The sequence below is a fragment of the Mytilus californianus genome, unplaced genomic scaffold, assembly GCF_021869535.1.
Source record: "Mytilus californianus isolate M0D057914Y unplaced genomic scaffold, xbMytCali1.0.p SCAF_18, whole genome shotgun sequence".
In the NCBI taxonomy this organism is placed as follows: domain Eukaryota; kingdom Metazoa; phylum Mollusca; class Bivalvia; order Mytilida; family Mytilidae; genus Mytilus; species Mytilus californianus.
Genome location: NW_026262666.1, coordinates 6,043,597 through 6,057,099, shown reverse-complemented (window position 1 = coordinate 6,057,099; position 13,503 = coordinate 6,043,597). Strand labels below are relative to the sequence as shown.

Sequence of the window (13,503 nt, the reverse complement as noted above, 5' to 3'; positions counted from 1 at the left end):
GTTAAAAACTTCTTGAAGAAAATTGACTTTCATTCAGGGATTTTTTCCTTCATTATTTTGTACATAAATTAGGACGTTAGTTTTCTCGTTTGAATTGTTTTACATTGGTCATTTCGGGGCCTTTTATAGCTGACTATGCGGTATGGGCTTTACTCATTGTTGAAGGCCGTATGGTGACCTATAGTTGTTAATTTCTGTGTCATGTCTCTTGTGGAGAGTTGTCTCATTGACAATCATCATACCACATCGTCTTATTGTTATAGACAGTGTTTATGTCATAGTTAATTCTATCTTGTAATTGTACAACCACTTTTGATACAATTCCTTGCATTATATACACAAACTTAATCTAAGAGTAATAATTTCCAGGAAATATACATCCTTTTGTCAAATTCAATATTAAGAAATACAAAGTCAATGAACACACATTGGTTAAGTCTTTTGCCATGCAAATAATTCTCCCTTGTTCTAAATTTTGAACAAAATTTTACACAAGGGTAGCAGCCAAAATTTCCTGGTCCGACATGGGATAAACTTGAGGTGTTGCAAAGTTCCCGCCATAAATCACATGTGATGGTAATTCCGATAAGCCATATTTTGATGACAAATTAGAATGGGAAGTTCTATTTCGGTTACAATCCACGTAGTTCATACTGTCGAGAAAATCTAAGTTTTTGTATGGCAGTCCATTGTCTTCTCCAATCATCATATGCTTGTAACAATCTACATTCTCTTTATTATTTTGCCGCAAGCTGCCATTGAATTTTGTAACTGAACTTTCAGATTGGTTCCTCCCCCTGTTGAAAACCAATCTTTCCTCTGCACTGTGAGATTGGGGATTTACATCAACTTTTTGAAAATGAAGTCTTTCCTCTGCACTGTTTGATCTATGGATCCGACTGGGATAGTCGTAATTTAGTCTTTCATTGTAGCCATTTTCTGGGAGCTGTGGCGGTACATGGTCATAGTTTAAATGAATGTCATCGTTCAAGGTAACAGACTGACAATATTGACGTAAGTGTTCCGATTGATCCATCTGCATTTGACGAACATGATTTTGATTGTTTAGGTGAGTTAAATTCACAGTCTTGGCATTCATTTGAACACATCTTGGAGATTTTACAGAAGCAATATGATGATGTTTGTGATGAAGATGATTTAAATGATGAGAATCATGATTATGATGCTGGTGATTTTCCTGATTCTGATAATGATGATGATGATGAACATGATTTTGATTAACTTGTGATTGTTTAGTGTATAGTGATCCCTGATGACTTAATTCACTGGAAGAAGAAGCTGAAGCACTACTCTGGCTTTCATCACTGTCAGAAGATTGAGTGCCTGATTCAGTTGAATCCCGATTCGATTCTGGTCTTGATCCCCTTGAATCATTATTTGCGTCTGCTCTCGATTCTTTTGAATCATGATTTGACATAATTCTTGATTCAGATGAATCACAATTCAACTTAGTTCTCGAATCACACGAATCATGATTACATTGAGGCATTGATTCAGGAGAATCATGATTTTGCTGAGTAGTTAATTTAGGTGAATCACATTTCAACTTTGTCCCTGATCTAATTGAATCATGATTTGAATGCATATAATTTGGATGTTGATCAGATTCCTGTTCCAAATGTAATTTTGACAAGTCCATCTGATTTAATGATGTCACATGATCATAGTTTTGTAAAATATTCTCAAAATTCTGCTGACTTGTCAGAGAACTGTGCTGAGTCAGCATTCTATTGTTGTCATTAAACTTTCCATGAATAGATGGAATTTCTTCTGGAGTACTGATGATAGTGTAACCAGTGAATGGGACATGACTATATATATCGCTTGAGCATGAGCTATGACGACTGCTGCTTTGTGATGGCTTCCTAACAGATGGTTCACGACTTTGCGAAGATTTCCGTGAGGAAGGTTCACTACTTTGTGATGTTTTACGAACTGGAGGGTCAGTTACAAGTTCTAAATAGGTCGGTGTACCATTCGTCTGAGGATGTAGATAGTCAGCTGACGCGTCACATGGCTCAGGAGAATCAAATGATGTGGCACGATGGATAATTTTTCTGTATAATTGACTGTCACTCTGTAAAAGATATCAATTTGTATTCATTTATTGTAAAATAAAAATAAAGACACAGGTAGATATCTAAAAAAAATATAGGAAAAGGGCTTTCCTCTGTTGAATTGTTTCACACTTTCAACCTTATTAAAAGGTATGGGTTTCACTTCAGTTTGTTTACATCCTTTTCCTTAGGTTATTAGTTGACATTTATCTCACTGGTAATCATACCACATCACATATGAGTATGAGTTACCTAGAAAACAGAAAAGATATGCTAATCTTTATTTGGAAAAAGAACTTTCAAAGGGATACTCTAAACCACTTATTTTCAAAGATACTTTTTTCATTTTTAGTCCGTTATGTCAGATTTGGTGGCAATTTATTTTCATAATTTTCTAAATTTAATTTGTTGGTGTAGCCGTAGAAGAGAAAATTCAAGATTGACATATTATCAACAACTTATATTAGTGTTTTTTTTTCGTCTTGCGACAGTCACAAATGTATATCACTAAAAAAATTAAACTTGGTATAAGGTTACTTATATTGTCATGGTTACTTACATTGTCAAGGTTACTTATATTGTCATGGTTACTTACATTGTCATGGTTACTTACATTGTCAAGGTAACTATATTGTCAAGGTTACTTACATTGTCATGGTTACTTAATATTGTCATGGTTACTTACATTGTCATGTCCAAGTGATGAGGTCGCTCTCTGGTTTGTTTTGTTGTGGTGGTGGTGGTGGGGGTGGGGGAGGTGCTGGTTGTCTAGGTAACCATCCACTGAAATAAACAATTTAAAATGTCACACATGTTCACATTAACACTGCAAGAAGTGTCTAATTTCCATTTTGTTAAAAAAAACACCTTTTAATGAAAATCACAATAACAATATTTTCTTAGTTTAAGGTTGTATCCTCCAAACCAAATATTCCATATTTTAGATAAAGCAACATCATTATTTTCAAATTTTATAACGTCTTATGTTTCTTCTAACTCAGCAAATGCGTCAAGCTACCATGTATGCTAAATTTTAGAAAAGTCCTAACTAATCAGGATATCAGAATACAGACACACAGGTCAAATCCCCCACTATGTATAAAACTTTCTCCATTTCATCATATAATATTTTAAGCACTTGTAATTAATAATTTGACTTGAAGTATTGATTAGAAAACATCTCAAATATCAATAATTCATCTATAAAAGGATAAATTGGTTTTTGGTAAACCTTTTCTAAAAGAAATTTCCTGATCGGGAATTCTAGCTCTTTAGATGTTTGAATTTTCCTGATAATTCTGTTTTGGCTTTTTTTTAATGATATACCGGTATGCTTCCCATGTTTTTCAATCTCTGGTTTTTGGCTGTGATCATTTCAATAGTTTGTAATGCCTAAGAATTAGATTGATTGATTGTTGGTTGCTTAATGTCCAGTGGCAAATATTTCATGCATGTTCAGAACGATCTTAGAATAAGAAGTGGATGTTATCCAATCTGCTACTTTATTATTGGTTATGACTAGTTAACAGATATTTAGATCAGTAGAAAGGCATGTGTCACTGATAGAACCAAAAAATGATGTTTCTTACAGATCATCCAAGTTCAACTTTTTGTTTTCTTTCATAAGAATGTCATTTTTTTATTTATCTTCTCTTTTGAAATTTTTTTTCTGACTTGTGATTTTGAACCTTTGTACTTTTTTTCTAATGTTTGATTATTACGAAAGCAGCAGAAATTTTAGAATGCAATTTTTGAATGGCAAGATATGAGAACTATATGCTTAAAAATGATATGTATTAAAAGTTTAATGAAAACATACAAAATTAACGTCAAACAACATCAAAATATGAAATTAGTAAAAATGAAACAATTACGTTTACTGAGTTCGTAGAATGTGGAATTCTAAAATCCCTCTTTCTTGTCAATTTATTATACGAGGACGGTATCACACCAATGCAACATTTACAATAGATATGCATTTTTTGCAAATTTTCTCCAATTGAAACAACAAAATTACAACAAATATATATACCATATAACTATAATGTCAGAAGATACAAAATTTATATCATTGAGCATAAGAAACGGGAAGAAAATAAAGGTTCACTGAGCTTTACTCTAATGGTTCATAATCAGTACAAATAAACTTGATATCTTCTGACAATGTAATTATATTATCCTGCAATTAATCAATAATGCCTAAAAAAGTTCTGAAAAAATAGAATTGTACATGGACGGCAGACAACTATAAAGTGTAATTTTGATATTAAAGGTTTTAATTAATAATAGAAGCCGAAGTCCAGTACAATATTATACACATTTATAACTACATCTGTATTTGTATTTAAGAAAGGTTTATTGCAGGATAATAAATTAAAAGCACATACACAATACAAAATTTAACAGAATAATCAAATGAATTTTTAGCAGATGTCAGAAATGAATTTACAAAGCAGAACACAAAAATCAAAGATCGTAAATAACACGGTAATAGATGATATTAAATAAGGTTAAAATATGAACACAAAATGGCCACACATGAAATTTTAAAAAATTAAACTCAATTAAACAACATGGCCACACACAGGATACCTTTCGTCACGATTGACTTTGTTTACAGATGAGGGATGAACATCTTGGCGATTGCGCCAACTATTTCTAGATCGTCCAGCACCTCAAACAAAAAACATTCAATATCTCAATTTTTGCAAAAAAAAAATTAAACCTTTGATGATCTTCATGGTCTTTGAAATTAAATTTGGATTCTTTAAATGCTGGTTTGCTTTAAAATATTCAAAAAATATTATTTAAGTTACTGAAAAAAAAATAAATGGAATAAACAAGCAATTATTTAAATCGGGAATAATTTTTAATTCTCCAAAATTGATAATATATGATGAAAACTAACCTAATTTAGGAGGGTTATCCATGCATGCATGGCTAAGGGGGCTTAGTCAGTTCATACTAAAATATCAGTGGAAGTAAAATCTACCTAAGCAATGCGCACATGGCTAACCCTCTTTAGTTAGGTTAGTTTTCATCATACATTTCTTATCAATTTTCCAGAATTCAAAAATTATTCCAGATTCAAATAGTTCCTTGTTCATACAAATTATCGACACAAAATCAGTAAGCTCATCTGAGAAAAACCTATAAGTAAGGAACCACACTTTTATTGCATCGAAATTCTTTGCTAGATAGTGATCATCCAACATTTGTGCATTGCAGAACACAAGTCCTGGGTAATATCACCCAGAATGCACGTGTTGTCACACTTAGCATACCTTCACTCGTAATTCAAAGTATAGGAAAACAGGAAGAAGGTGTCTCAGATAGATACAAAAGTACACACATATTACAACTCTTCACTACTGAGCTGCTGACGAAAAATGAAGCCATTCTGTTTGAGTATTTTCTACCAAAAATTTAAGTTCATTCAAAATATTGAAAAATTTAAAGTATGAGGAAACGGGAATCAAGTATCTGCACACACTTTTCAACTTGTCACTATTGAATTGCTGACCAAATTTGTTCTGTTGAGTAGTTTCTGAGAAAAGTGTGACACAAAAAAAATAAAGTCCATTCAACATATTGAAAACTTCAATGTATCGACAAACAGGAAGTAGGTATCTGACTGGTCCAAAAAGACCCCACACATTACAACTTTTCACTGTTGAGCTGCTGACCAAATATGAAGTCATTCTATGCAGTATTTGCAAAGAAAAGTTTGATAAAAAAATTACCATCCACAGGCCTGGTCCTAACAGACATTATATAATAAGCATTTAGATTTAGAATTTATGAAAGGTCCCATTTATAAATGTATCTATAATAAATCTTATAATCATCAAAAGGCCTGGTCTTAAAAAGCATCATATAATAAATATCTATCCCAAGAATTCATGCCCTATTATAAATGTATTTAATTTAATTACCATCAACAGGCCTGGTCCTAACAGGCATTATGTAGTCAGCTAACAATGTGACACATTTCTCAAGGAACTGTTCTAACTGTTGTAAGATGTAGGTAAAGTCAGGTCTATCTTCTGGGCTGTAACTCCAACAACTTTTCATGAGGACAAATCTACAATATATACAAAACACAAAAATTATAAAAATTAGGTCTATCTTTCGACCATATACATGTAGGTATGACTATAAAAATAAGGAGATGTGATATGATTGCCAATGAGACAATTATCCACCAAAGTTCAAATAAAGTGGATGTAAGCAATTATAGACAACCAAACGGCCTTCAACAATGAGAAAAACCCATGCCGTATAGTCTGCTATAAATGGCCCTGACATGAAAAATATTAAACAATTCAATTGAGAAAACAATCGGCCTAATTTATAAAATAAAACAATTTACGAAAAAAACAAATATGACTGACATGAACCAACAACAACCACTGAACTACCGGTACAGGCTCCTGACTTGGGACAGGCACATAAAGAATGTGGCGGTGTTAAACATGATTGTGAGCGCTCAACCCTCCCCTAACCTGGGACAGTGGTGTAACAGTACAACATAAGAACAAACTATAATCAAAGCATCGTCGATGTTGTGATCCAGCCATATTTTTAGCTAGTCTGGTATTCTTTCTGACCATACGTTTTTCAATATTTTTTTCTTTTCATTTCCAATCTTGCTGTAAAATTTTTATGTTATTGTCCAAAGGTAGGAATTTCGCAATATTGATGCAAATATTGATATATATATATTGATATTTCAATTTTAGACTCTGTCAGATTTTTTTTTTACAAGAATGGAAAGGGAAATCGTCAAATAAGTAATATATTTTTTTATATGCCATTAATTATAACTGGCTTAATAATTTCCAGAAACAGGCCTTAGAAATGCTCTTTCTCAACAACAAAAATTATTTTTTATCTAAATTGGTGTTCATTCTACATTAAAAAAAAATACATTTCCTGTATTCAAATTTTAATGTACAAATACCTAAGCTGAGATATCTCCACATACTGTTAAATAGCAATATAATGCAATTTTGTATATTATTTCATCAAAATTTCTGATAATCATGATAATTGTAAATAATTATTTAGAACTTGATTATTGACTTAAGTCAGATGATAATGACACTGATTTTACAAGTGAAATAAAATTTGCTTGCATTTGTTATTCTTTTTTTTTTCTTTAATTTATTGTCTTTTCTTTGAAAAAAAACATATCTGATTAATCATTCAGCTAACTAGCAAAATTAACAGAATATTTTAGTGTAGTGTAGATTAAAATAAATAATACATTTGTAGGTTTACTATTGAGGTCAAGAATGTGTGTATTCAGTTAGGTGTGTAATAAATTCAATTATGTAACAGGTCATGAGATATTAACTGTGGTCAATTTAATAAGCCTGGGATTGTTTCCAATTAATACTTACACCTTTGATAGTAATTATTTGAAAAGCTTGACAGTTGATAATCATACTGACTCTTACTTGCCTATGGAAAGAATTGGAGTAATACCATTTAAAAAAAGTGTGGGAATCAACTTAGATATATCAATACACATGTTGACCTACATTTCACTGAACAATAATTTACACAAGCATAAGATACTAATATAATACTTTCAAAATTATTATCAACTGATTCAATTGACGTACAAATACCTTTTTCAAATTAATTCATGAATAGTAAATCATTATAAATTTTGATTTACAAAGGAACGAACTATTTGCAAGTGAATATCTAAAATAAAAGGGTTGTTCGACCACTCTTTTCTTAATTTAAGGGCAAACAACATGTCAAAAGTTGGCAGTTGATGATTAAAATGGTGTAGAAAGTTTCTGCAAGTCATAAAAACACATAATTAGTTTCATGATATGTCTTCAACTTAGTATTCTGCACCATCTCTAAAACCAGAGTGATCGCATAGATCCAGCATGGCTGAATCAAAATTAGTCGAAAAAGGCTTAACTCATCAGATAGATACAAAGAAAAACATTAAACAAAAGCACAGTCTGGTCGCTTTTCTGGGCTGTAACTCCAATAACTTTTCATAAGGGCACATCCTTATTATAGAAACTATATATTAAATGTAAAATCTGTTCCCTCATTGGATTCTTAGGACCATATACATTTAAATATTTTAAAAGTTAGATATCTTTTAGTATGCTTTGAATTGGAAAAATATGGTTAAAAGTATATGTGAATTTTTGTCTCTTTGCTGGGTGATGAACTAAGAAAATACGACACCTGTTAAGGTAGAAAGATGATTATCCGATCATATTTACTGAGGATAAAGCTAGAGGTGAATATGAATTTCAGACTTATACATATTTTTATTCAGAAACTTACAATTCCTCTGGACAATTTTCTGGTTGTTCCAGCTGACCACCAGATCTGACATAATGTAAAACTTCAATGTTCGTCCTAGCTTGATATGGCTGCTGGCCAAATGTTAGGACTTCCCACATCATTACCCCAAAGGCCCTGAAATACAACATTTTTATTTGACACTTTGATATTTATTTTACTGCTTTATTCAAGACTGTCAATATGTTTCAACATGTCTATTTATCTATTAAGCTGAATCAACTCCTCGAATTATATTTTCATGGAATAGGATTAGCAATATGTTCTATAATAATTATGAAGTTTAGATATCTTTAGTAATCTATTATTTGAATACTGTACATATAAACCAGCTATATCAGGCCTAAATTAATATATTGTTTGTCAGTAAAATTTTATGAGTCGGACCCGTTTTTGCAGGGTCGGTAGGGATTGGGGAAACAAACAATATTTTATTTTAGACCTCAGTCTTACTATTCAGTGAACAAACACATTTATAAACAGCAACGAATCTTGACGTTAGTTTTTGGTCTCAGCCAACATTACTGCACACACTGCAGTGATAAAACTATATTTCAAATTATCCACAAAATCAACTGAAAATTTACTGATCCCAAAGAATGTTTTTCTCTTTATTTTTGAATTTCAAAAGTGCAAAAACTGTTTTTTAAGCTATAGGTACCATATATCTGACTGTGTAGTAAATATTCCATCTACCAAGGATTCCGGCGACATCCATCTAACAGGAAGTAATCCTTCGCCTTCTTTACGATAATAATCACTTTTATAAATATCTCTGGCTAAACCAAAGTCTCCTATTTTGACAACTATTTCTGATGGAACCTTAGATGAGACAAGACAGTTTCTAGCCGCTAAATCTCTGGAAAGGAAATCAATGATAATTAAGGGCTATTTAATTATAATGAATGTGGGAGGGTATGAAGGGAAATACAATGTTTTGACATGGGTTAGGAGTCATTTATGGTGTTCTGTCCAATTGAGGTTGTGGGGGTTTTGGAAATACCTGTCTACCCTACTACATCTATTTTATTGGAATAGTCCTAAAAGTAATGTATACTCATATATTTTCACAGATACCATTTTTTTTTTTGGATTGAGGAGGGAAATTATATTTTTGTTGATACTTCTGCCATTACGTTAAAATATCTTCTTGATTTTTCAAACTTTCTTGAAACATTCATAAAAGAGAAGATCCAAGGTTTTTTTTTACGGCTCAAGAAAATTACATAAATAGATTGCTCTGACCCTAAAATAAGGAGGTTAACAGGTTGCTATAGTGATTAGCAAACAAAACTTTCAGCCCTTAGATATTTTTATTAAGACATGTCGGATTATCGATTTATAAGGATAAATTCTGGATACTGTATATCAAAATTCATCCATAATTAAGTGATGTTTAGCAGGTCATAATTTTTCCTATCTTCATTTTCAAATGCTCTTTTCCTAAATATCTATCACTTACCTATGAACAAAATGCTCTCGTTCTAAATATTTACAGCCCCTAGCAACATGAACACAAATCTTCACTAAATCTGTTAAACATAAACTGGAAGAATTTGTCTGAAATTGGAAAAACAAAACATCTTCGGTTTAGACCAAGTTCATATTATGTCTGGCAACATTAAAATATTAACATCTGCAGCATGCAGTAAGTAAACTCTTCATAAATTGCATAAATTAAAGTTCTATCAGGCAATGAATAAATAGCTATACTAGAACAACTCAACCAAGAATTCAACTATAAAAAAAAAATTAATTAAGAATACCTTGTTTTGTCAATATATTATTTTTCAATTTGTTTTCATGCACAGTCATCCACAATGTCTTGACAACATCTAAACAGCTTTTTATTTTACCTGGAAATCACAGTACTTCATATTGCAAACCATTTAATTATAAAGAGTAAAGAAAGTAGGATATGAACTCACCGACATCCCTCTACATGTTCGTAAATAAGACAACAGGTCGCCACCTTCCATTAATTCTAGAATAATGAACTGTGGATCATTATCAAGGCAGACACCAAGTAAACTCAGGATGTGATCATGTTTAAAATTACTCATCAATACCGCCTCTTTCAGGAACTCTTCTTTTTCATGGTCTGATGCACTCTTTCTCAAAGTCTACAAAAGTATTATAATCTTCTATATAAATTTCATACAAAAATACATGTATTGGTCATGACATTAACAAAGATTAAGGTTCATTCCCTAATAGTCTTTAAAAATTTAAACATTAGTACAAAAAGTATAAATTTGTATCCATCATTAGAGTTCTAACGTCTACATCATTCTATTCTGGGCTCTTTTTTAGGAAATTCCTTATGAAGTTAATGAACATTAATCGACAAAAGACAGGAGTCTATACTGTATGTCAATGTTACGACACCCTACATAAAAAGAATTTCATTAATGTAAATTCTTTCAAAAATTATAGCATGCATTTACCCTGTCACATATATCATATTAATAAATCATTGCAAAAAAATCACAGATTTTACAGCAAGTATTACAAACCTTCACTGCAGCTTTTGTTTCTCCAGAACTATCACTTAAGATATTCTTTGCCACCCCTTCAAAGACTTCACCAAATGCACCACTTCCTAGGAATTTTGTCAGCATCAACTGGTCCCGTCGGAAGTGAGGCAGTTTGGCAATATCACTGTCAGTAGGTACAATACTGAAAAAATATGAAATTTCACAATCAAAGTAAAATCACAATCTCTTACTACTTCAAATTTGAAAGTAGTCCATGCATATCATACACAAATAGGATTATTAAGCATCAAAAATATTCAGATTGCTTGTAAGCACCGAAAGGTAAAGATTGCTTTCATTTTGCAATGTGAACTTTAAGATTATACATTGCATTGCATTTAGCGATGTAACCCATTAAAGCAATACTTTCAATTGGAGTTATCTTTCTAAGTCCATAATTTTAATTGGCATTTTTTTAGAACAGATATATACTAGTATGGTATTACACAATACATATCATTTTCTAAACTTGAATACTTTTTACACATAATGACTTAGATGGAGAGTTGTCTCATTGGCACTCACATACCACATCTTCTTATTTATATTGAATATCTCAGATTATATCATTTACTGTAAATTCAGAAATTATTGCGATGTTTTTATCATCTCGAATAATGCGACTGAGTGAGTATCGCAATAATAAGAACTCGCATTCTAATATCTGATACATATATCTTCATCCAAATTTTTCAGAAATCGCAATAATTAATCTCGCATTTTTGTCCATTCTTCAAGTATCTCAATAATAAATGCACGCAATAATTTCTGAATCTACAGTATATATTGTTTGACGTGGATAGGACACAAAGAATGTTCCCCTAACTTTGACGTGGATAGGACACAAAGAATGTTCCCCTAACTTTGACGTGGATAGGACACAAAGAATGTTCCCCTAACTCTGATGTGGATAGGACACAAAGAATGTTCCCCTAACTTTGATGTGGATAGGACACAAAGAATGTTCCCCTAACTCTGACGTGGATAGGACACAAAGAATGTTCCCCTAACTCTGATGTGGATAGGACACAAAGAATGTTCCCCTAACTCTGATGTGGATAGGACACAAAGAATGTTCCCCTAACTTTGACGTGGATAGGAAACAAAGAATTTTCCCCTAACTTTGACGTGGATAGGACACAAAGAATGTTCCCCTAACTCTGACGTGGATAGGAAACAAAGAATGTTCCCCTAACTCTGACGTGGATAGGACACAAAGAATGTTCCCCTAACTTTGACGTGGATAGGACACAAAGAATGTTCCCCTAACTTTGACTTGGATAAGACACAAAGAATGTTACCCTAACTTTGACGTGGATAGGACACAAAGAATGTTCCCCTAACTTTGACTTGGATAAGACACAAAGAATGTTCCCCTAACTTTGACATGGATAAGACACAAAGAATGTTCCGCTAACTTTGACGTGGATAGGACACAAAGAATGTTCCCCTAACTTTGACGTGGATAGGACACAAAGAATGTTCCCCTAACTTTGACTTGGATAAGACACAAAGAATGTTCCCCTAACTTTGACGTGGATAGGACACAAAGAATGTTCCCCTAACTTTGACGTGGATAGGACACAAAGAATGTTCCCCTAACTTTGACGTGGATAGGACACAAAGAATGTTCCCCTAACTTTGACGTGGATAGGACACAAAGAATGTTCCCCTAACTTTGACGAGGATAGGACACAAAGAATGTTCCCCTAACTTTGACTTGGATAGGACACAAAGAATGTTCCCCTAACTTTGACGTGGATAAGACACAAAGAATGTTCCCCTAACTTTGACGTGGATAGGACACAAAGAATGTTCCCCTAACTTTGACGTGGATAGGACACAAAGAATGTTCCCCTCACTACAATATGTAGTTAGTCCTCTCAAATGTAGTGATAAGGTATGGAAAATAGGGTTATATGACTGCATTGCATGCAATCTTTACCTCAAAAAAAGGTAATACTGAATGTGTATGTGAAACCCCTCCCTAATCAAATGTGTATGTAAAATCCCTCACTAACCAAATGTGTATGTTAAACCCCTCCCTAACCAAATGTGTATGTGAAACTCCTCCCTAACCAAATGTGTATGTGAAACCCCTCCCTAACAAAATGTGTATGTGAAACCCCTCCCTAACCAAATGTGTATGTGAAACCCCTCACTAACCAAATGTATGTGAAACCCCTCCCTAACCAAATGTATGTGAAACACCTCCCTAACCAAATGTATGTGAAACCCCTCCCTAACCAAATGTGCAATTGACAGTCTACAATACTTAATACAGAATACAGGAGGGGGGTTCAAAGAGGGTGGTAAAGGGTTATTTTCGTGCAACGTGTTTTGCCATTTTTATTTCACGTGCAGCCGTGAAAAAGGTATGTTATTCACCGTGTTTAGTGAAATCGGTAAAAAGATCAACGTGCAAGACATTTTTAATTGTTCGTTCATCATGAAATGGCAATTTCATTTCGCGTTCTTCCGTGCAGATACCCCCCCTTTACACCCTTCTTCAAAATACAATAAGAAGGGAGTAAATCAACATTTGA

At 32.7% G+C, this 13,503-nt stretch overlaps 1 protein-coding gene across 1 annotated transcript in view; it reads right to left on the bottom strand.

Moving 5' to 3' along the window:
* Window positions 1-209: 209 nt before the first annotated feature.
* Window positions 210-13,503, bottom strand: part of LOC127726614 (proto-oncogene tyrosine-protein kinase ROS-like) — an 89,653-nt gene continuing 76,359 nt past the window's right edge. Inside the window, exons 31-38 of the mRNA XM_052234032.1 lie at window positions 10,937-11,099; window positions 10,349-10,543; window positions 9,883-9,980; window positions 9,082-9,279; window positions 8,403-8,537; window positions 6,014-6,162; window positions 2,764-2,861; window positions 210-2,098 (exon numbers count right to left, since the gene is read on the bottom strand). Of these exons, the coding sequence (XP_052089992.1) occupies window positions 488-2,098; window positions 2,764-2,861; window positions 6,014-6,162; window positions 8,403-8,537; window positions 9,082-9,279; window positions 9,883-9,980; window positions 10,349-10,543; window positions 10,937-11,099 (2,647 nt within the window). The 3' untranslated portion in view covers window positions 210-487. The remainder of the gene's footprint in view (window positions 2,099-2,763; window positions 2,862-6,013; window positions 6,163-8,402; window positions 8,538-9,081; window positions 9,280-9,882; window positions 9,981-10,348; window positions 10,544-10,936; window positions 11,100-13,503) is intronic.